The sequence below is a fragment of the Prunus persica genome, chromosome G5 (genome assembly GCF_000346465.2).
Source record: "Prunus persica cultivar Lovell chromosome G5, Prunus_persica_NCBIv2, whole genome shotgun sequence".
Taxonomy (NCBI): domain Eukaryota; kingdom Viridiplantae; phylum Streptophyta; class Magnoliopsida; order Rosales; family Rosaceae; genus Prunus; species Prunus persica.
The window spans coordinates 5,047,389-5,071,286 of record NC_034013.1 but is presented as its reverse complement, the minus strand read 5'-3'; the positions used below and the strand labels follow the sequence as shown (position 1 = coordinate 5,071,286).

General features: G+C 36.4%; 5 protein-coding genes across 7 annotated transcripts in view; 2 read left to right on the top strand and 3 right to left on the bottom strand.

The window, feature by feature from the left end:
* The window catches only part of LOC18777097 (probable purine permease 11), a 4,764-nt gene extending 3,265 nt beyond the window's left edge, over positions 1–1,499 (top strand). The window contains exon 3 of the mRNA XM_007209325.2: positions 1,460–1,499. Within this exon, the coding sequence (XP_007209387.2) occupies positions 1,460–1,473 (14 nt within the window). The 3' untranslated portion in view covers positions 1,474–1,499. The remainder of the gene's footprint in view (positions 1–1,459) is intronic.
* Positions 3,310–3,933, bottom strand: LOC109949306 (uncharacterized mitochondrial protein AtMg00810-like). Its single transcript, XM_020564697.1, has one exon. It carries the CDS (start codon positions 3,931–3,933, stop codon positions 3,310–3,312), a length of 624 nt encoding a protein of 207 aa, XP_020420286.1.
* On the bottom strand, positions 6,199–7,332 carry LOC109949305. The gene has a single exon (XM_020564695.1). The coding sequence runs from the start codon at positions 7,330–7,332 to the stop codon at positions 6,199–6,201; it is 1,134 nt and encodes a 377-aa protein (XP_020420284.1).
* On the bottom strand, positions 8,644–11,674 carry LOC109949233 (increased DNA methylation 1-like). Of its 3 annotated transcripts, none has more exons than XM_020564319.1 (6): positions 11,182–11,674; positions 10,700–10,847; positions 10,491–10,574; positions 10,272–10,358; positions 10,033–10,135; positions 8,644–9,268 (listed from the first exon to the last, which is right to left on the bottom strand). In XM_020564319.1, the coding sequence occupies exons 2-5, from the start codon at positions 10,831–10,833 to the stop codon at positions 10,051–10,053; spliced, it is 390 nt and encodes a 129-aa protein (XP_020419908.1). In that variant the 5' UTR covers positions 10,834–10,847; positions 11,182–11,674; the 3' UTR covers positions 8,644–9,268; positions 10,033–10,050. The 3 variants fall into 3 exon arrangements, with proteins under 3 accessions (XP_020419908.1, XP_020419907.1, XP_020419909.1); XM_020564318.1 differs by lacking the exon at positions 11,182–11,674 and adding an exon at positions 10,941–11,168 and having other exon boundaries at positions 10,700–10,844; XM_020564320.1 differs by lacking the exon at positions 11,182–11,674 and having other exon boundaries at positions 10,700–10,929.
* Positions 14,547–20,226, top strand: LOC18777657 (dynamin-related protein 1E). Its single transcript, XM_007210214.2, has 15 exons — positions 14,547–14,979; positions 15,084–15,147; positions 15,699–15,806; positions 16,285–16,386; positions 16,700–16,750; positions 16,858–16,919; positions 17,493–17,583; positions 17,706–17,770; positions 17,947–18,141; positions 18,255–18,374; positions 18,462–18,532; positions 18,823–19,048; positions 19,249–19,299; positions 19,390–19,761; positions 19,937–20,226. Exons 1-15 carry the CDS (start codon positions 14,842–14,844, stop codon positions 20,060–20,062), a joined length of 1,842 nt encoding a protein of 613 aa, XP_007210276.1. The 5' UTR covers positions 14,547–14,841; the 3' UTR covers positions 20,063–20,226.

Below are 23,898 nucleotides of genomic sequence, written 5' to 3'. Positions count from 1 at the left end.
CTCGGGCCATGGTACGAATCATCGACTCGGCTCGCAAGCCCCTACTTGGTCCAAAAGTAAACTAATTAATTATAAAATCACACATAAATAATAAAAGATATCCTAAAACTACATAAATAAGAAAATAACAATATATCATGAAATAAATAATTAAATGTAAAATATCTATCTTGATCCACCCCTATGCTCCTGCATCAGACTCCCATGGTTGGAAAGAATTCGTCCTCGAATTCAAGCCTTTGATTGAGGAAAATCCGAGTAGAATCTTCAATTGCTTCATGTTAATTCTGGATCTTTTAGCATCCAATTGAAACCTTCCTTTCCAAATAAAAAGATATTTGGAATATTTCGTTATTCTTGGCTTCTTACTCCATCTAGCAATGCAAATGTTTCTCTCTAGAATCTTCAACCAATTGACAAAATCAACCAGATTTTTGGTAACCTTCCAAGTGAAAATATTAATGCCCATAAAATCAATAATATCTTCAAAAGTTTTTTCAATTCTCATCTCTTCACTGTTTTGGTCAATAAATTGCTTCTCAAAATTGCTTTGAACACCCAAACAATTTTCATTGCAATTGTCACAATTGCAAGGATCAAATATTGGAGGTAAATCCAAATTTAAGAACTTTGATGAATAACAAGATGCACCAAAATTACCAAATTCATTTATACCTTCAAAGACACAATGAGAATAACTTTGCCCCTCTTCACTTGACTCACACAACGGAGTGCAATAATGAAAAGGGTTATCTCCCTCGTACCCCTCATCGAGACTCCCACAGCTTAGAGTGTCAATGCGAGCTACTCGGTTCAGATAAGGGTTCACACATCCCTCCCCGTCAAAACTCGTACCTATCTGGGTTCGAGCTTCAATGCAAGCAATGCGTTCCGTAAGTTGCCATAGCATCCTCCTAATGTCCTCCATGTCGTTGTAGTTGTTAACACGACCCTTCATCCAAAAACCTCCCCGATAAAGCAGATCTTGAGCCATAGCTCTGATACCAATTAATGGAAATCGGGGTCAGGATACAGATCACCAACCACATACACGAGCACCGAAATCTAGGGTTAGAGCAAACTCACATATATCGTAGCAAATCCATTGATGGGGATCGGGATCCGGACACAGGTCACCAACCACATACACAAGCACCGAAATCTAGGGCTAGTGCAAACTCACATATATTGTAGCAAATCCATGCCACAAATAAACTATTTTATTAATCATCAACATATATTTCCTACAACTATTACATTAGCCTTATTTATAGGCTTTACAAGACTTGGGCACCAAGGCTACTTGGTCCAAAAGTAAACTAATTAATTATAAAAGCACACATTAATAATAAAAGATATCCTAAAACTACCTAAATAAGAAAATAACAATATATCATGAAATAACTAATTAAATGGTAAATATCTATCTTGATCCACCCCTATGCTCTTGCATCAGAAAGTAATGACAATTAAATTTCAGGGACTGCCCTAGAGGTTTATTGATTTGAGATTACAATGAGAATTCTTAGTCAACTACATTTAGTTAGAAGTCGATTTTCAATGAGAATTCATCAAACTGTTTCAGGAGCATGAACTTATTGATGCCCTGATGCATCATCCCTCCAAGGGTTTGATGTGATGTTAGCTTCTTAAGCATGCTGTTTCTGTCACTATAGAATCATCTGCTTTATACTGGATTAGGACAAGTATTTTTTTCTTTGAAAAGATAAAGAATATTTGCTAATTGCAGAAAGAAAAGAAAAATAAGAGTGAACCATGACGATTGATCGTGTGTGAAGATGCAAAATAACTGATGGATCTTTACTATTAATATTTTTGAATTAAAAAAAACATAGAATAAAAATAAATCATCCAGAATGCAAGTTAAAGATTTGGGAATTCATCATAAACGTCTAGCTTGCTTAGTTTTCATGCGTAGCTCCCGGGACATGAACACAACACTCAATAAATCAGCATGCAGGCAGATTGAACATGAGTAATTTTTTATCTGATGAGGACGAGAAAGACAACTCCGCGTTAGAATTGTGGCAACTAAAACTGCAGCTTCAGTGCCTCCTTCATTAACTTCAACGCAGGTTTTCTGGAGCGTCTTCGAAATATGTGGAGGGGACTCAAACATTTCTTTCAAATTACTAGTGAAATGCATCATCACCAATCTGAAATTCTTGAGAATTTTGGATGCTTCCAAGTTAGAAGAAAAGTTTAAACCCTGGGATTTTAAAGTCATCCACTTCAACTTTATTGTATGGATGATGTTGAGCTAAGAATTCAGACTGGAACAAACTTTTTCATTCAAATATGACTGCCCATCTTTTGCATCAGGAAGAATCAAATACATGGAGAAATGCCGAGACTTGTCTTTCGCCTTGTTTGTAAGGAACTCTAAGACTTTGAAGCCATCAAAGGCCCTTAAAAACTGGTCCAAGACACAATCAAATAGAATAGCAAAAGAGAAAGAACAGAGCAAACACAGACTCTCGGTGCTTCTCTATTTCAGGCCACAACAAGACATAGGTCTGAAGCAACAGACACTTCAGCCAAACTATCAACCATGAGAACAACTACAAACATGAAGGCATTAGGACAAGTTCCAATTCTAGCTTGCTTAGTTGTCATGTTTGCATAATCTGTTAGAATTTGGTATTTAGCTTGCTGGTTTTTTAGTGATTGATTTACATAACAAAATAAAACCTTTTGTAAGCAACGTATGTAGAGGAGAGAAAAACTCAGAGAGAATGAGAATGTTTCAGTCTATTTTTTTTCATATATTGCATCAGAGCCAAAAACACACTATATGCATGACACAAGCTGCCAAAAAAAAAAAAACAGATCCTAAAAACTAGGACACAAGGACTCATCTCCAGCCATTCAAGATCATTGGAGGCAATGATTCTTACACCTAGGCTAGAAATCGTTACAGCAGAAAGGACTAAGACAGCTAAGAATGACAGCTGTAGAGTTTCTCAAAATAGTAAGAAAATTAGCCGTTGGACATATCCTATAACAGCTATTACTATAAGAGGAAAGTTCTTCAGCTCATTCGATTCTTCATCCTCTTCACTGTCAATCTGCAGAATTAACATCTGCAGCTTGATTCAAGACTAGTATGCAGCTTAACTCTCAACAGCCTCTCCTAAGCTGCTTACTGGTTTAACTCCAAGCTTCAACCTCAAATAATTAAATCGATCTCTGGGCAGAGCTTTTGATATCTGCCAACTGTTCTTCACTTATGCAGAATCTCATGTCAATCACCCCTTCTTGTAAAGCTTCCCTTATGAAATGATACCTTCAATTTATGTGCCTTGTTTTCTGATGGAAAACAGGGTTTTTGACCATTGATATTGCTAACATGTTGTCACAAAACAATGGTGTTGCATTAGGTTGCATTTCACAAAAATCATCCAACACAAACCTTAGCCAGATAGCTTGAGCAGTTGCCTCAGCTCCTGAGACGTATTCTGCTTCTGCAGTTGACAATGCAACTGTGTTTTGCTTGACTGAAGCCCATGAAAAAACTCCACTACCAAAATTGAATGCATATCCAGATGTGCTTCTACTGTCATCTTCACTGCCAGCCCAATCAGAGTCACAAAAACCAATCAGAACAACATTCTTGTCCCTTGTAAATTCAATGCCATAGCTGAGAGTGCCTTGAATGTATATGAGAACCCTTTTTGCAATTCCCATGTGCTTCTTTGTGGAGCTATGCATGAATCTTGATAACAAACTGGCTGCAAACATTATATCAGGCCTGGTTGTAGTCAGATACAACAGGCTGCCAATAATTTTTCTAAACAAACCTTCATCAGCCAACTGACTTCCATCAACTTTCTTTAGATTCTCACCAGTGGGTAAGAAAATTGTTACTGACTTACAATCCTCGAGACTAAACTTCACAAATAAACACCCCATTTTCAGTTTGTAGAACTCCCATTCCCAAGAAATGATGTAGGAGTCCTAAATCAGTCATTTCATACTTCTGCATCATGTCCCTTTTAAACTCACTGAGCAAAGCATTACTGTTTCCAATATAAACTATATCATCAACATATATAGAGACAATGATCAGTTTTCCTTCTTCATCAGTTCTGATATATAAGGTGGCCTCACTGGTGCTTCTTTTAAAATTGCAGCTAGTTAGATAGGTGTCAATTTCACTGTACTAGGCTCTGGGAGCCTGCTTCAAACCATAGAGAGCCTTCTTCAATTTATAGACCTTATGAATTGCTATTTTCACTTCAAACCCCCTCTGTTGCTCAATATAAACCTGCTCCTCAAGTACTCCATTCAAGAAGGCTGACTTAACATCTAATTAGAACAACTTCCAACCCTTTTGTGCTGCAAGTGCAATCAAAGTTCTAATTGTATCTAACCTTGCCATCGGGGCAAAGGTTTTATTATAATCAATACCAGGTTTCTGAGCATACCTTTTAGCTACAAGCCTAGCCTTGTGTTTTTGAACTGTTCCATCAAGATTCAGCTTGGTTTTGAACACCTATTTGACTCCTATGACTGGTTTATCTGTAGGCCTTTCCACTAGCTCCCAAGTTCTATTCTTTTCAATGGTTTCAATCTCAGCATCCATTGCTTCCTTCCATGCTTTGTCTTCAACAGCTTCATAATAAGTTTCAGGTTCAATAATGGTCATGTGACATCTTGCATAAATGTCCTCCAAACTTTTCAGCTTTACTGGTGTATTGCTTGGAGTTGACCCTTGACTGGTACCACTACCATTGCTTTCAGAGACATGTTCATCATCTGAGATTAATTGATTCATATTTGGTGAAGCAATGCTGTGAGTTTCATGAGAGGTTTCTTCTGTTTCAGTTATCTCAGAACTTCCATTTTCAAAGATGAGAGGCACATGGACAGTTTCATCTTGCTTGCTTTCCCAATTCCAGGATTTGTTCTCATAAAAAACAACACTTCTAGAGAGTATGATCTTCTCAATTTGAAGATTATAGATCCTGTAACCCTTCTCACAGCTGCCATAACCCATAAAAATTCCTTTGCTTACTTTGTCATCAAATTTCTGTCTAAGGTTTGATGGAATGTGACTGTAACAGATACTTCCAAACACTCTCAGGTGTTTTACACCTGGTTTTCTTCCTGTGAAAGTTTCAAATGGAGTTTTGTCTGTAACTGAAGTGGTATAACACCTGTTTTGCAGATACACAGCAGTACAGCTGCTTCAGCCCAGAACTTTACAAGAATTTTCTTCTCAGTCATCATTGATCTTGCCATTTCACAAATGGTTCTGTTTCTTCTTTCAGCAATCCCATTTTGCTGAGGTGAGTAGGCAATAGTCAATTGCCTCCCCATGCCAAGATCACAGCAATACTCAAGGAATTCATGTGAAGTGTATTCTCCACCTCTGTCACTTCTTAGTTTCTTTAAATTGAATCCACTTTGTAGCTCAACAAAAGCTTTGAACTTTTTGAACACACTTATCACACTTGACTTGTTTCTGAGAAAATATACCCAACACATTCTTGAATAGTCATCAATGAATGTGATGAAGTATTTATTTCCTCCAATGGACTCATTTTGCATTGGACCACAAACATCCGTGTGTATCAACTCAAGTGGATTCTTAGCTCTCCAAGGCTTCTCATTCTCAAATGGTTCTCTGTGGCTTTTACCATACACACAGCCTTCACATACTCCTTCTTTTTCTGAGAAATCAGGTAAGCCTAACACCATTTGTATTTGCTGCATTTTTTTCATGCTTGCAAAACTCAAATGCCCCAATCTTCTATGCCAAATCCATGGATCTTCTTGTACTGCTGCTTTCATTCCCATTGAGCAGATAGATTCCATAGACAATGGAAAGCATCTATTTCCAGCCATTGCTACTTTGGCAACAACATTGTCAAGACTGCTGTCATCACATATTAATGCATAGTTTCCTCCAAATAGAATGTAGTACCCATGCTCCATCATTTGTCCTATACTCAACAAATTCTCATCTAGACCAGGGACTAACAGCACCTCATTTATATATCTTCTCCCTTTTCTTGTCTCAACTACAAGTGTCCCTTTTCCTGTGGCTTGAACAAGATCATCAGTGCCCATTTTCACTTCGCAGGTCACTGATCTATCAAGATTGATCAACAAGGACTCTTGAGAGGTCATGTGGTTGCTGCAAGCACTGTCAACAAACCACACAGACTTGCTTTATGCAATTGAACTTGCATGACAAGCATAGAACATTGTTTCTGTGGTTACCTCTTCCTCCTTTGCACAGTTTGCAACTTGTTTGCCATTGTCACAGTCCTTAGTTAAATGACCAAACCTAATGCATTTTCCACATCTAGGTTTGCCTTTGTGCCTGCACACACCAAAATGAAACTTCTGACAGACTTGGCACTGTGGTTTCACACCTCCTTGACTGCTACTTCCTTGCTTGTTTTGTGAATTGAAACTGTTGTTCCAATTCCCTCCAAAGCCATTATTCCAATTTGAGCCATTATTGTTGTTAAAGTTTCCACCTTGAGACCAATTTGAGCCCTTTTTGTTCTGTCCTTGCCATTTTTGATTTTGCTTTCCCTGAGAACTTTTGTTAGCTCCAGAAGCTTGATTCTTTCTAACTCTAAGACTGCTAAAAGCTTTCTCAGTTCCTGCCAATTTATCCCTTTCATCATGTAGATCCTCTCTCTTATCATAGACTTTGACAAATGCAAGAATTTCTTCAACTCTAATAGTGTCGAGGTCTCTAGTTTCTTCAATGATTGACACTATGGACTTGTACCTCCCACTTAGACTCATCAACAATTTTTGAACAATCCTTTTATCTGTTACATCTTCTCCTAGAGATTTTAGGTTGTTTACAGTTTCAAAAAATCGAGCCAAGTAGTCATCCAGAGATTCAACATCATTCATTCTCAAATATTCAAAATCAGCTCTAATAGCTTGTAATTTCACAGTTCTTACCTTTTTATCTCCTCTGAACTCGCTTCGTAGAATTTCCCAAGCACCTTTTGCAGTCTTCTCATTTCTGATGCGTGGAAAGAGTTCATCTGATAGTGCTCCTTGAATAAGACTCAAAGCCTTGGCATTTTTGATCTTATCTTCTCTGGAGATAGTAGGTGCTTCCACTGGAATTTGCTCAGGCTCACTCTCTTCATCTCCAGTGCCTTCAGAGCCTGCTTCCTGCTCAATAATCGGTTGTGGTTGTATTCCAATCTCCACTGCATCCCATAGATCATATGCTATGAGGATAGTCTCCATTTGTAATGACCAAAAATCATAGTTTGAACCATTGAACTGTGGAGTTCGTAAATCTCCACCTGCGGAACCTGATCCCACCATTTTGATGTGAGTCTCAGTGAGCCACACAATAAAAGAGCAACCTTTATCCCTTTTAGAGATTTCAGGAAAACCCCCTTTCTCACAGCTCACGCCCCTTCTCTGAAATCAGACCAGGAAGCTCTGATACCATGTTAGAATTTGGTATTTAGCTTGCTGGTTTTTTAGTGATTGATTTACAGAACAAAATAAAACCTTTTGTAAGCAACGTATGCAGAGGAGAGAAAAACTCAGAGAGAATGAGAATGTTTCAGTCTATTTTTTTTTTCATATATTGCATCAGAGCCAAAAACACACTATATGCATGACACAAGCTGCCAAAAAAAAAAAAACAGATCCTAAAAACTAGGACACAAGGACTCATCTCCAGCCATTCAAGATCATTGGAGGCAATGATTCTTACACCTAGGCTAGAAATCGTTACAGCAGAAAGGACTAAGACAGCTAAGAATGACAGCTGTAGAGTTTCTCAAAATAGTAAGAAAATTAGCCGTTGGACATATCCTATAACAGCTATTACTATAAGAGGAAAGTTCTTCAGCTCATTCGATTCTTCATCCTCTTCACTGTCAATCTGCAGGATTAACATCTATAGCTTGATTCAAGACTAGTATGCAGCTTAACTCTCAACATAATCTAGTGAAAGTAATGAACAAACAAGGAAGATTTACAAAATTTAACAAAAGAGAGGATCTTCCGGTTATTTCTTCTCTGATCAAGAAGAGGAAGGGGTGATCAGCCACAAAGTCTATTCCTTCACGGACAATGCTTGGCTTCTGATACTCCTCAACAGCTAATGTGGATTCTTTACAAAACAACACGTGTTTCTTTTCTTTTCCTTTCAACTCCTTTAACTCAAGTCTTTTGCTGGTTTTCTTTAACTTGGGTAAGTTAAGGAGGAAGAGACGAAGGGGAGGGTGACTTGCAGGTTTTTTTTCTTTTTTTTTTTGAAAAAAATAATTTTCATGGTTGTTGAAGAAAGGAGGAGGAGAGGGAGAGGGTGAAACTTAGATGCTAAATAGAGTGGCAAATTTTCTCCTCCTTCTCCCTCTCCCTCTCCTCCTTTTAGCAAAGAAAAGGGGGGAGGCCAACACTCTGGTACCTGCTTAGGACTTTGGCGGGAAGTAGGGTGATACAAGGCTCTAGGGCATTGTTTTGAGGTCTTTGTAGGGATCCTCATATATAACATGGAAGTAGCTAGGGTGCTATACAATATGCTTCGGCTAAAAGCGTCGATGTTAAACGGTTTAAGGTCAAGAATCTAGGGTTTAGATTAGTGGCTATGGTTAGATTAGCAAGATAAATTTAACGACGACCGGAAATGGCACTACTTTCACCATGTTAACCACAACGGCAACATAGAATTCAAGCAAAGAAAAGTTTAGATGTTGGGGGCCAATATTTTTTTACCTTATAATAACATGTCCGTGCCTAGAAACATTTACATGCAAGGAATTGTTATACAATTACATAAATATTTATAGGAGGATAAGCCCCTTTTGCCTTACCAATTGCAAATTCCCAGTTGAGCTTGCTGCCCCAACCTCATTCAGCCATTCGAACATGGTAACATCATTCTTGTTTGCTTGTCTTTTTAGGGGACGAACTTAGCAATATCCATTTGAGTTTGCAGCTGCGCCAAGTAGAGCCATTTGATCAACGTAATCTTATTCCTGTTTTGGAATATTGAATAGATTACTTGACACAAATACTGATGTTATGTGCTTGTCTTCATTAGCCACATTCTTAGGAGAGCTTTCCTATACTTGAGCTTGCAGCTGCCAACACTACTTATGCCATTTGCGCAGTTCAACCAAGTTCCCGTTTATGAATATTGCATACGCTTGTCTTCCAGGGGGCCTGCTTGTATACTCTGATTATAAAAAATATTTCTTCCTTGCTTTCAGTTTAGAGTCACACTCACAAATCAGCTTGTCTTCTGTTGAAATAAATAAGTTAAATATCACTATGATGGAAACTTTGGCAATTTTTTTATACAAAGAACTTCGAGAAAATTTATAGAAACAAAAACAATGAGTATAAGTGTAAAAACTTAATTTGTAACTTTATAAAATACTAAATTAACTAGTAAAATTGCATCGATAAACATGTAAATTGCACAAAATAGTATATCTCGATATATATTGCCATAATATATGTGATATATCGACACACTTAACGGTTAAATGCATCAATATCTCGATACATATATCGCCATAATACAAAGTGATATCTTTCTACCTATTATTGATATACAATGGACAAGGACATATTTGAAACCACTAAGATATATAAATAAGAATATATTTGATCTAATAGTTGAGATATGCAAGTTCTGATAAAGCATCTTCAATTAGGTCTTCACTAGAACGCCAATAATGAAGTATACAAACATAATTATGAGAGGTGAAAATGAGAAATAGGGTCATATGCATAATTTTCGAGGTTAGACTATGCTTAGGCTAAACCGATATTATTTTAGGGCTTGCGGTCAGCAATTTATGGTTTGGTGTATATGGTTTAGATTAGGAATATAATTAAATGGAGACCTGAAGATGTTATTTTCGCCATGCTAAGCACATACCAACATAGAAAATTGCAAGTTTTACAAAACAAATAATAAGATTTTTTCAGAAAAGATTAGTAATAGTGAGGCTTTCAATTTTATTTTATAGTCCAATGACCATGCTTAGAAACACTTACATGTAAATTGTTAGAGATTCAATGGCAACTAGTTACGAATTTTCTCCCAAACTTCTGTTGGGTTGCCGCAAATGGCATCTCCGCCATCCTTGTTCCATGTATTCTGTACATTGAAAAAAGAGGTAGTTAGCAGGAAAAGAAGCATTTCTTATTTATAATGAAATAGTTATATAACAATATATATATATATATATATGTATGTATATGAATGTTTGTGACAAACACGTGACGAATAATACCTTATAGATGCTGCAGAGATGATTTCATCGTCCTTCTCTAGGATAGCAGTATTTTTACCTTTGAAATCTATCCGAGAGAAGCATGACCTGAAAACGAAAGATTTTACAATCATTCAACACATAATCTCTTGAATTTGGTGGTAAATGGTTCTTCACACAGTAACTTCAGGAAAAAAAAAAAGGAACAAAGAGAAAATAACTAAGAATTTTTTAGCTCACCCAAGGTTGTATAATACACAGCACACATTTATTCCAATGTGTCTGTCAATATTGGTCTCTATCAAAACCTTAGTTCTGATAAAGCTAAAAAAAAAAAAATGCAATTGGTCATAAGTATATTGAAAAAGAATTCAACGTTAGATTAGAGAGAAAAAGATGAGAGGATCATGTATAGACACTACTTTCTTAATCAAGAGCTTATATAATACCTAATTATCTGGTGAATCACTAATTCGATAACATTGATGCTTAATACAGCCTCTTGAACTAACAATTTCTGTTTGGACTTTCTTCCGTTCATGATCTTGTACCTACTGACTGTGTCTTTCGGAGTCCCCTCCATGCTCGCAAAGTCTCCTTTGAGGAAGAGATTTACAAATCAATTAAGCTATAAATACATATATATGAGAGAGAAGAGAGAAGATTATGATGAAAATGAGAGTATCCAACCAGATCTGCCCAAGATATATATCATGAGGTCAGATTTTTGTTGGCCATACACTTTTTGACACACACACACACACACAAACGTGAATCATCTTAATTCCAGGGAGAGATATATGAAGCTAGCTAGGGTTTGCTAGCAGGGAGAGATATGTGAAGCTAGGGTTTGATGGAAGGGAGAGAGATATATGAAGCTAGCTAGGGTTTGGTGGGAGATGATGGTAGCACACAGAGCCAAAGATACTACCTGTGTGTCACGCAGAACAAGACTTGCTAGGGAGAAGACAGGTCTCGACTCGCAAACGCAACGCCTCCACTTCTCCAATGCGGCGGGCAGCTTGTATTGTAGGGTGAGTCTATGGGCTAATAGAGATGGGTATTTATAGGACTACAGGCGATATTACCGAGAGTCACATATCACATGTTTCGTACTTGTGTCTGGCGATGCCTTTTTGGCTTTTGCTCTTGTAGCTGCACATGTTTGTTGGGATGTAGGTGGATAATTAGTCGTGTCAGTTTCAGTTTTTGTTTCTTATCGCCTTTTTTACTTTAAACGTCAGTTTTTGTTTAATGTCCCTTTTTTTTTTCTTCTAGAAAACAGATGTTGCTTATAAACCAGTTTCTTTTACTGATATGTTTATTGTTATTAATATTTATGTTTTACTGTTATTTTTTCTTCTTCTTATAACTACCTGAAAATAATATCTTTAAACCATCTTTTTCATCAAATGACTATTCATGGAAATGATATCATTTCTGTTATGGAAAAAAAAAAACACAAACGTTCTCTTCGAAAAAAATAAAAAGAAGAAGAAGAAGACACTTTTTAAAATAAATAAATAAAATTGTCGTTTTTCTTATTTATATATTTTATAAGATAATAATAAAGTTGTAAAAAAATTAATACATTTAATAAGGATAAATTTAGAAAACAAAAATTAGCTTGTGCGATGCATTAATTACATTGTTTGAAGTGTAAGGATAATGACACATGTCACGAGGAAAAGGAAAAAGGTTAGAGTGAAGATTGCTAGCATTCCCCATGTAAGTAATGGCCCAAACATCACACACATTAAATCCATTAATTATCCAATGGTTCATTCTAATATTGTGGTCGAGGAAGAAAGGTATTATGAGAAGAGAGATTGATTATAAAATGGAGTATTCTGAAATGATTGTAAAATGGTTAGGTCTTTGAAATTCACATAGAGAATAATGAAGTTAGAGATAAAAATATGGTTCAGATTTAGGGTTGAGGTTGGATTTGGATGCCTGCGCAACTTGGGTTGAAGGAGGATTCACTGCTCAGGTGTCACTGCCCCTCTTTCTCTCTCTCTCTCTCTCTCTCTCTCTCTCTCTCTCTCTCTCTCTCTCTCTCTCTCTCTCTCTCTCTCTCTCCTCTAGTGATTGAAGCTAAGAGTACCAATATTTGACACAACACAATGACACCACCATATGTATAAATAATTAGAACCTGATAAAAGCTAGTCAACTAATATTGGGAATAATAGCTTGCAGATTACAGATTGGATCAACTTGGAGATTAACTTGTGGGAATTTGGGAATAAGGTATTGGAATCGGATTAACTCCACCCACTTAGTTGATCTGATTCCTTGTTATGAGGGTATTTGATTATGAATCTTACCATGAAATTTTCGTAAGTTTTGATTCCGTATGTGTAAGTAAAAAAAAAATGAAATAAACAAAAGGAAAAAAAGAAGTGCAGTGAAAAAGAAAAGAAAAAAAGAACAAGAGTGCAGTTAAAAAACCTCTACAAACCCACGCACATGGCGGTTCCTTTCACAAAGAAAACCACGCAACATTACTTATCGATTATTTATCCAATTCGATCAAAAAAAGTTTCTTTATCCAATTATACTCAGGTATGCATGCGGCAATACTGTCTTCATCCTCTGTGCAATGGTTTTTCTGTTTTGGCTTTGCTTATTCAGATATTTGGTGGTTCAATTGGGGAATAGTTTAAAAACCTGTCTCACATACATGCAGGAAGCAGAAGGTTAGAGTAAATAATCTGGATAGAATTCTGATATGGCTTTCATTCATTTGATTTCATTTCTCTTTGTGTTTCTCTTGCATAATGATTTCATGTTTATGGTTTTGCAGGAAGTGATAGTGGTTTGTAGCTGAAGAATTCAAGAACCTCCAAAAGGCAATTGAGCACATATCCACTGACAAAAACAATCGAAAGACTAAGGTGAACATTTGAGGTCGACCAACCACTGAAGAGAGCTTATGTTTAGAAAGTTTCAACCATGTTTTCATGTAAATTATATATACATTTTGGTTTCTGATTTGTTTTGTAAAAAGTGGAGAAGAGAGAGTAGCACTTTTAAGGCCTTCTGATTTACCTACGGTGAAGCATGATGAACATCATTTGTGATGGACCGAGAGAGAGTTTAGAGAGAAATCAGAAAAAGTGATTTGTGGTTCAGAGAACGTAATTATGTAATTGTCAACTGCCAAAGAGAGAACGTGGAAGACTGATAAGAACTGCTTTCGGTGGTTTCTGTGTGTTTTTTCTTTTCTAATATTTAAATTCTGTTGAATTGTTTGTTTTATTTCTTATTTAGCCTTAATGAATTAAATCATTGTGCCTAAGCATTTTAATTATTCCAAGGGCATTTTGGGGGTTCGAAAATTTTACTTTTAAGGCCTTCTGCCTTTATATACATAGACTAACTTTTTTGCACCCGCTTCCGAGTCTGTGAGAGGCTTTTGTTAATCACGTGCGCTCCGCACGACTTACCGAACTTTTTCTTTATTCTTTCTGTAATTGTATTTTTCTAGACACTCTTATTTTTCCTTTTCAATTTAATGTAGAGCGTATAAAAAAATACAATTACAGAAAAGAATAAAATAAAAGTTTGGTAAGTAGCGCGTAGCGCGAGTGATTAACAAAAACTTCTCGCAAAGGAGAATTTTATTTGTAAGAGTTTTATTTGTATTGTTATGGCTTGGTTTTTTCAAGCTTTATCTTCTTTTTTTTATTATTCTAAGTTTGCAATCTTAGTTGGGATGCCTATGCCAGAGTTTCTTCGATCATGTTTGATCGTTAATGGAGACACACCAGATTGTCTTAATTTTGATATTAGATCGCTCCGTTATTGTAATGGCCCTTTTGTGGCTAGTGGCTTTTTTGGCTGAATTATGAATGCAATCATAGAATTTCTCAAAAAAAAAAAACAAAACAAAAACAAAAACTTCTCGCAGCACGGAAGTGCATGCGGAGGAGAGTCTAGTAACTTATAAGGACATAGCTGAAAAGTTTGGACGAAAAACTTAGAGAGAAATTCTCATGTAACAGAGATAGTACTTTTTACTATTTCGGTCAATAACACAATGACATATAGAATAATTTTTCTACATGTTATTGTGTTGTTAGTTGGAGATAGCAAAACAATTCTATATTCGTTACATGTAAGTTTTTTTGGTTCATGTCAAAAAACCGCTCTCGGATGGTTGGATAGCGATAGAATTCCTCTACGAAGAGATATAGACGTAAAAGGAAACGACAAATTTTAGCAAAAAGACCAAAAAGATAAAACGAATCTAAAATGAACATAAAACACCTCAGCGAACCTGAGAAAAGAAAAAGAAAATGCATTGACTGAATTCAAAATAAGTCAAGGGAAAGACACCTTGCCACACACGAACAAACCACTCACCACCAACTCACTCACTGTCTCTTCCAAAAACGGAAGATCAATCCATCAAGAAATTTCCCAATTTGCATAAATTCATTTTTTTCCAACAAAATTAGCAAAAATAGCTTTCCTCTTCATCACCACCGCCTTCTTCTACCTCGTCCTCTCTCTCTCTCTCGCTGCGTGCTTTTTCGTCGTCTCTCTCGCTCCCCCAACCGCCGCTGCTTCGGCGCTTCCTCAAATGGCGACTATGGAGGGCTTGATAGGCCTCGTCAATCGAATTCAGAGGGCCTGCACGGTCCTCGGTGACTATGGTGGGGACTCTGCTTTGCCTACTCTCTGGGAGTCTCTTCCTTCCGTTGCCGTCGTCGGAGGCCAGGTCTCTCTCTCGTCTCTCTACGCACTCGCTCAGTCGTGTTTTTTTTTTTTTTGTTGTTGTTTGGCTATTTGAAGTTGGTGTGGTGTGTTTGGTTGTGGATGCAGAGCTCTGGAAAGTCGTCGGTGTTAGAGAGCATTGTTGGGCGTGATTTTCTTCCGAGAGGGTCAGGTTAGGTTTATGCCTGGGTGAATCGTATATCTGCTTTCTGATTATTGATTTTCAATTTTTCGCTGTTTGGCTCTTGAGAAAGCGGAGGAAAGAAAACGAAAAGGAAAACAAAATAATATTAAAACAAGTCAACTACTTTTCAACGTAGAGGAGTAATAGTCAACTGAGTCAAAGTAAGCAATTTAAAATTGCTTAAATTATGGTTTAAATTTATCTTTTGATTAGAATATCACACGGCCACTCTGAAGGTTTGCTCTGCTGATTGTTAATTTTCAATTTTGCGCTTTTTGGGTCTTGAGAAAGCAGAGGCAAGAAAATGGAACAAAAAATAAAATGTTAAAAGAAAAGTCAGGTATTTGTCCACATAAGAACAATTAAAAGTCAACGAAGTGAAACTAAGCAATTTAAAATTACTTGTTTGATGTTTGAATTTGTTTTTTTCGTTAGAATATACACAGGGACACACTAAAGGCTTCAAAACTAATTTATGCTTTACTTTGCTCCCTCTTCCTTGTCGAGTACATGAAGCTGTTATGTTCTTTGGTTTGCAGGGATTGTGACGAGAAGACCATTGGTCTTGCAGCTGCATAAGACAGAACAGGGGATGCAGGAGTATGCTGAGTTCCTCCACATGGAAAAGAAAAGATTCACTGATTTCTGTATGTTATTTGTTGTCCAGATATGCTATGGATGGAGCTCCTGTTAATGTTATATTTCTGTTTGCTATGGATGGAGCTCCTGTTATGACCATACATTTAGGCTCCTAGTTTGAGTAGCGTTTTGGGACCATTTCCTACATGTAATTCGAATAGTAGATTGTCATGGAAAAAAAAAAGGGTGTTTGTTAACTCGGTATGAGTGATAAAACATGAACTTGATTATCTACAGGAAGATACTAACATCATGCCAATCACCAATTTTGCTACATTACTTGTACTTTTGAATAGCCTCTTATCATGTTTTATCTTTTCTATTTGGTTAATTTTGCATTTGAATCGCTTAATGCTTGAACATGTATCCTAAAATTAATGGAGCTATCAAATTTAGAAAAACTGTGCAATTGTTTGCCCTTTTCGTACGGTTTGAAATAAAAGTTGATATTATATTCAGTTGTTTATTTCTTATTTTCTTAAACAGCTGTGATTCGGAAGGAAATTCAGGATGAAACTGACAGAATCACTGGGAGGTCGAAACAGATTTCTCATGTTCCTATTCATCTCAGTATCTACTCCCCTAATGGTAACATGTTATATATTTGATTAGATGTGATTATGAAGCACTATTATATTCTTTGTTCTGTTTTGGTGCTTGTTATCTATTGGCAGTATTATTTGAGATTACAGATATAGAGTGTATTTTTTTATATATATTAACAGAATTTTCATTCTGTTTGATGATTATGATTTATACTAGGTGAAAAGTGTGACTTTGATATCCTAAATTGTGCAAGGGCAAGAAGAATTTTTTTATTTTCCTTAATAAATGAAAGTGTTTCGTTATTGCTCTGTAATTCATTCTGCTATCTGACAATCACAGCTTATCTTTTTGGCAGTTGTCAATCTAACATTGATAGATTTGCCTGGTTTAACCAAGGTTGCTGTAGGTATACTTTTGTACTTATTGCCATTGATTCCGAATTAAAATGGTGGTTTTGATGTTATATATTTTTCATTTATTGCATATCTAATTGTAAATGTTTCTTATTGACAGAGGGGCAGCCAGAGAGTATTGTTCAAGACATTGAAAACATGGTTCGTTCTTTTATTGAGAAGGTAATGCAGAGTTTCTTTTCCCCCTCAATTCATAGATTAGAAGTTTGCCATTGTACATATTCGCTATTTATGCAATTATAATACTATCTTAGAACAATGGAAAGTTCAGAGTCAGAAACTGCGTCAGCCGCTGTCATGTCTTTTCTGTCGAGTAATTTAATAATTCGTTAAGTCCAGGTTTGAGTGGCAAATATATTTCTCCTGTAGTAAACTTGAATATTCTCTCTAACATTCTTAAATTTACAACAGATCATTGTCAAAGTTCACGTTTCTCAAACTTGTCGATTGAGTCCCTTATTTTGATGTGATGGAGCATTTGTATTTTCCAAAATTTTCTTCTCTCCAATCCTTTATTTTGCATTTATTAAAACAAGATGTATTATGTAGTGATTCGTACCAATAGGTTAGATTTGTCTTGCATGTCTATGCTGTGGCAATTATTTTATTTCATAAATTTCATAGGTTATTTTTACCATTTATCACATTTCTGGATAGACTTTTGCCTTGAAGTTCTTTACAAGCTAAGTTTTGTTTTATTCTGTATTTTTTATGAATATATGCTCTTGGTTGCAGCCTAACTGCATCATCCTGGCAATAACTCCAGCCAATCAAGACATAGCAACATCTGATGCTATAAGGATCGCTAGACAAGTTGATCCTGCAGGTATCCTTCCTGAACAATTTTTCTATTTTATCATTCAACTCTATAACATTGTATGGTCCATGTGTTATAAATACCATTTTCTGCTTCTATTTATGTACTGAGCTTCTACATTTCTTTCATAGGTGAAAGGACATTTGGTGTGTTGACAAAGCTTGATTTAATGGATAAGGGAACAAATGCTTTGGATGTAAGACTTCTTGATTTTATTATGCTAAGCAGCTTGAATTATTGAATATCTGAGTGTTTAGCGCTAGATAGTGGTTGTTAATGTGTTGGGAGAGGGGTATGTTAGAACATATTTTGTACATAGAGTAATCCGATAAACTACTCTTTCACCATAACGTTTTCTTTACATTGAGTTAGGTTCTCGAAGGAAGGTCTTATCGGCTTCAACACCCTTGGGTTGGAATTGTGAACCGTTCACAAGTTGATATTAATAAAAACGTCGATATGATTGCTGCCAGGCGGAGGGAGCGCGAGTTTTTTTCCTCCAGTCCTGATTATGGAAATTTGGCAAGCAAAATGGGGTCAGAATATCTTGCAAAACTTCTCTCAAAGGTTTTTCCTCTCAGCTATGTATTAATGTTATGATAGCTCAATTTCTACACCTAATTTTCTTAGTTCTTAAATAGAAATTGTGTGTTAATATATAGTTTTTCATATGATTTCAGCATTTAGAGTCTGTAATTAAAGCTCGCATTCCAGGAATTGCATCTTTGATCAACAAAAGCATTGGTGAACTTGAAGCCGAGTTGGATTATCTTGGTAGGCCTGTTGCTATTGATGCAGGGGTGAGGAACTTATGATCTATTCATTCATATTGGGATGTTATTTGGTTTAGGTTTATCCTCTGAGGTTAATTTGTACATATATATCAGGCACAGTTATATACTATCTTAGAGTTGTGCCGGGCATTTGACCGGATATTCAAGGAGCATTTGGATGGAGGGTAAGACATCCTTTTTTCTTTACTTAACAAATATAAATAGGACGTGTTTAATGTTTTATTTGTGGCCAAATATGATATAAGCTTCACAATCCATTTGATTCTAATGCTCTTTTGGTTTTGTGTTATGTTTTCATAGACTGAAAGTTCTGAATTCACGAGTTCTTTATGGCTGGGAGGCTCTTAGAAAGCCTGTCAAATTGAAGCAGCAAATTTCGATATGATAACAACTGGTTTCGCAATATTATGTTGCATGAAAAAAAGTAGATAACAAAATTTTACTGTTTCTGCAGACGACCTGGTGGCGATCGGATATTTGCAGTATTTGACCACCAGCTCCCTGTTGCTCTGAAGAGGCTGCCTTTTGATCGTCATCTTTCACTTCAAAATGTAAGGAAGGTGGTTTCAGAGGCAGATGGATACCAACCTCATCTAATTGCACCGGAGCAAGGTTATCGGCGCCTCATTGACAGTTCACTTAATTATTTCAGAGGCCCATCTGAAGCTTCTGTAGATGCCGTAAGTGTTCACCATTTGGTTTTCTTGTCCTCGGTGGGGTAGTTTCCTTGGGTTAATTAGTGCCTAACTAGCTATATAGCATAGGTTTTGTTTCTGCAGCCATTACAAACAGAATTGATTTCAATTTTGTGCACTTGGACAATTAACCAGTTATCGAACTGCAGAATTTTGTTTTCTTAATCAGTAATCCAATACTGCAGGTTCACTTTATTTTGAAGGAAATTGTAAGAAGGTCAATTGCAGAAACTCAGGTTCAAAGTTGTAATCCATACACTTCATTTAACAGTATTAATGGTCTTAATAATGGGGAAAGTTATAGGTTATATTTTGGAATGAAACAGGAGTTGAAACGCTTTCCAACTCTTCAAGCGGAATTGGCAGCAGCTGCCAATGAAGCGTTGGAGAGGTTTCGTGAAGACAGCAAGAAGACAACTTTGCGTTTGGTGGACATGGAATCCTCTTATCTGACTGTGGATTTCTTTCGGAAACTCCCTCAACAAGTGGAGAAGGTGGGAGGAAATCCATCAGCTGCTTCCGATGATCGATATGCGGAGGGCCACTTCCACAGGATAGGATCCAATGTTTCCTCCTATGTAGGGATGGTGTCAGAGACACTTAAGAATTCTATCCCGAAGGCTGTTGTTCATTGTCAAGTGAGGGAGGCTAAGCGGTCTTTGCTCAATGACTTCTATATCCAATTGGGCAAAAAGGAGGTAATCTGACAATATACCCTCCCCTCTCTCTCTCTCTCTCTCTCTCTCTCTCTCTCTCTCTCTCTCTCTCTCAAGTACATTTACCTATACACAGATGCATAGACATACATGTGTATATGAATCAGAACAAAAAATTGATGATGTTTGGCTGATTGAGTTTTGTTATTTCCTGTAGGGAAGGCAGCTTGCACAATTGCTGGGTGAGAATCCCGAAGTGATGGAAAGGAGGCAACAATGTGCCAAGAGGCTTGAATTGTACAAGTCTGCAAGGGATGAGATTGACTCAGTCTCATGGTCCTGATGAAGTTAAACACGAATGAATGAATTTTTCGTAATCTTTTTTTAGGATAAGTAATCATGAATACAATATAGTATAGTAGTTTCTGGTACAAGATAAATATATTTTCAATTAAACAGAAGCAATTTGAAGGTAATTCTCAAGGTTTTGGGATCTGGTGAACAAAATGGTTACTTACTGGTACTTCTCTCCACTTTCTTAGCAGAAATGCCCTGTTCAAGTCCCTCCACCGAGATTAAAAAGAAAGTAATTATAATTTGATCCTTTTAAAATAATGGCACTCTAGGGCCTTGGAGTGGACTCCACTTATTAATCGTGCGGGTTCGGGTTTGGGTCATGTTTTTTCCGTGTGGGTTTCGAGTCGTGTAGCAGGTCGTATTGGAAATTATCACCCCTACAGTGGAGGCTTGTAGGGTACAAGGATTCTTGAACTTCACTCACCCTAAGAGCACATCCAGTGCTAGGGCCTTGCCTTGGCAACAGCCCCCCCAAGCTTGATTTCAGACTTCAGTGTATAAAACCCAGGCCGGGCAAGCCCACAGGCAAAAAATGGACTGGGTTGTTGCCCGAAGGCTGCTGACCCACCAGCCCACATAGCCCAACAGCTACAAGCCACGTGGCTTCTCCTGGAGCCTTTGATAAAAAAAATTGCCCAATCCAATAGTTGTCCAATTTTTGGCTAAAAAAATTTGAAAAAAATATTAAAAAATTCTGAAATTTTTTTTTTCTATAAATACCGACCAATATTATTTACTTTCCACATCAAGTCTTCATACAAATTCATCTCCTTCCAATATTTTTCACTTTCTGAACCAAATTTTCTACTACAAAATTCCATTTGTGCAAAAATACAAATGGCTTCTTCCATCGAAACCGGAGGGTCGTGGACAAACGTTCGAAGAGGTCAAAATCTTGGCGACGAGGTATAAAAAAAAAATTGCCGTTTTATTCAATTTAATGTCATTTAAAAAATATATATATTTCTTGCATTTCTAATTTTATTTTTTAAAATAGATTATTCAAGGCAAAAAAAAAAAAGATGAAAACCATTACACATGGCTCCTCAAGTGAACAATACCCGCAGTCGGTTCTAGTGGTGCGTTCCGTGTCAGAAATAATGGCACTATTACGTCCTCCGAAGGAAAATACTCCCCGACGTCGTGATCCGGTGGAACCGCCTCCGCGAATGATTGAGTCTTCCTTGTACTCGATTGTATCGGACTATAAGGACCGGGAGTATTTCAATTATATGATGAGTGGACTCCACTTATTAATCGTGTGTGTTCGGGTTTGGATCATATTTTTTCTGTGCGAGTTTCGAGTTGTGTAACAGGTCGTATAGGAAATTACCACCCCTACAGTGGAGGCTCATAGGGTACAAGGATTCTTGAACTTCACTCACCCTAAAAGGTAAACTAGTGTACTTAACTCACCCTAAAAGGTAAACTTAGGAGGCTAACAAAAGAAAACAGGTAGGATATAGAATATATGTAACGATAGATATCATAAGAATTATTCTTATTATAGGGCCTTGAAGTTGCTCGGTCTACACTCCACATAGAATATTTGTTTTTGAAAGAAATTATGTGCTTCATCTATTAACTGAAACAAGGATGATAGCCTTCAAACTCATGGGCACACCAATTGAACACAATATAACTGGTTAGCTGAACATACTGATATACACTAGTATGATGGGCTATGTAATGAATGGTTCAGAGCATGAGATGACATGGTAAAATGGCCGCAAATAAGTAGTTAATGTTGTATTAACGTATTAATTAATTAGTGCTTGAGCAATCCTACTCTAGTAAGAGCTTGTTTGTCACGATTCGGACACGAGATATGGTAAAAGTCCTAAACCCGATGCGTGAAATAAAAAGGCTGCAACCTGAGGTTAAAATAACTTCTCTTATAAAAATAGCTTTAAAATTTTGCAAGTGTACAATAAATAGATAAAGATCTATCACAATCATCTAGTTCAAACTCATTTGGTTTAGTCCTTGTCTTGCCAACTAATTCCTCTAAAAAGTAAAAGAGTGAGGGATGAGTAAACCACCGCTTAGTGAGTAGATTATGCCATGTGCCAGTCAATCAATGTTATTTTACACACTTCAGAAAATATCATGAAAAGCTACACCAATCCATATTATATCACATCATTACTTCATATCTCGGTTATCCTTTATAGCATGTAACCCACAACGTGACCCCTGTTGGTCTCACTACCCTATGTTCTTGTCTAGTACATATTCACAAATATTCCTAATAATATATACAGTGTGAAACACTGTGCCAAAATAGATATGCTTGACTTGAAATAGAGAGATATATTTATAAATAGAACATATCCATGATAATTCATAATTTTCATATTTATTGTGATAATAACTTTTATAACACATTACATAAATCACTCACCTCGATAACGAGAACCTAAAAATAATTGATAAAGACAACCCATCTATCAATCTCTACAACACCACCATCCAAACACCAAGATTCTCAAGTGCTCTCTTTCTTCTCCTCCTGTCTCTAACTTTCTTTCTTATTCCTCATGTCAGAAACATGGAGGTTATGCTCTTATTAATAGTTGCTATAGTGATAGGATAAGAACATCCAAGTTATTGGAAAAAATATATATCTTAAGAAGATAAGATCGTTCAAATTTATGTAAAGGATAAATATTTTAAGAAGACAAGATCATCCATTTATCCAAAGTATAAATACAACAAAGTAGAGAGTTAGCTAGAGACAGAGAGAGCATCACCATGGAAGATAAGCAAAAAGTTGCGTTCTATAAGCTCTTGTTGTTTGCTTATCATTGGGACACTGCCCTGATGACAGTTGAGTCATTTTGTAAGATTATCCAAGTTTATCTAAAGGGTAAATATCTTAAGAAGATAGGATCGTCCAAGTTAATCCAAAAGGTAATATTAATATATATTCTTTTATCGTTTTAAAATATGGGTCTTCACATTGTTGTAGGGGAAACAAATAATGTACGTATTTGTAAACGTAAATTATTCATTTAGTTTTTATTACAAATCCAATTTTTACCCATCCATGTTATCCTTGGCGTTTCTTATAATATTTCAAGGTTATTTACTTGTTTTTCTTTAACAACATCGATTGAGGTACATCACCAACTAGCTGTTAGTCTAATTTTTTTTCAAAGAAATAGTACTATATCAAAGGAGAGTTCACTTAAGTGAGATTAGGTTCTAATCTCCGCAATTGAAAACATCTAACATAAGAATATATTTTTATGTGCAAATTATGTGGATGACGCGGTTGCGAAACGAGCGAAACGAGCAAGAAACCCTACTGCTAACCGAATTACCTTATCCATATACTCTTCCCACATACCTACCACAAAATTGTACAAGGAAATAACGCTTATTAGGTAAAAATGGTTGCTCCTGCTCTCCTTGGGTTGATAAGATTAATTTGTATGCTCGTCAATATATTTGGTAAGAATAATCATCTATATGAAAGAACTTGCATACGGTCCATATGTTTTGTGTCAAATAAGGTGACAAAAATCGTATCACAAACACACACACATGTCTAAATATATTTGTAAGCATTTGTTGGGTTTGGTTCTTCTGTTTGTACCCATTCAATGCAAGATAACAACGTCCCAAGAACAAATAAAGGATACATCATGCGTTTCTGCAATCAAGTTCATGCTCAATCCTCGTGATATGTTTTTCTGTATACAATACAATGTATTGATATTAAATTTTGGATTTCCTATTATAGCAAAGCTTCCATTTATTTTTAATTGTGAAAAAAGTTAACATATTATATTGCCACATATACACATATAAATATAG

Coding starts and splice junctions, on each gene's coding strand:
- LOC109949306 (XM_020564697.1), bottom strand. CDS start 3,933: ATGGGGTGTTTATTTGTGAAGTTTAGTCTCGAGGATTGTAAGTCAGTA.
- LOC109949305 (XM_020564695.1), bottom strand. CDS start 7,332: ATGGTGGGATCAGGTTCCGCAGGTGGAGATTTACGAACTCCACAGTTC.
- LOC109949233 (XM_020564318.1), bottom strand. CDS start 10,965: ATGATATATATCTTGGGCAGATCTG. Junction 10,575..10,699: donor GTGATTCACCAGATAATTAG/GTATTATATAAG, acceptor TTTTTTTTTTAG/CTTTATCAGAACTAAGGTTT. Junction 10,359..10,490: donor TGTGTATTATACAACCTTGG/GTGAGCTAAAAA, acceptor TTTCGTTTTCAG/GTCATGCTTCTCTCGGATAG.
- LOC18777657 (XM_007210214.2), top strand. CDS start 14,842: ATGGCGACTATGGAGGGCTTGATAGGCCTCGTCAATCGAATTCAGAGG. Junction 15,807..16,284: donor GAAAAGATTCACTGATTTCT/GTATGTTATTTG, acceptor TTTCTTAAACAG/CTGTGATTCGGAAGGAAATT. Junction 19,300..19,389: donor GGTCAATTGCAGAAACTCAG/GTTCAAAGTTGT, acceptor GGAATGAAACAG/GAGTTGAAACGCTTTCCAAC.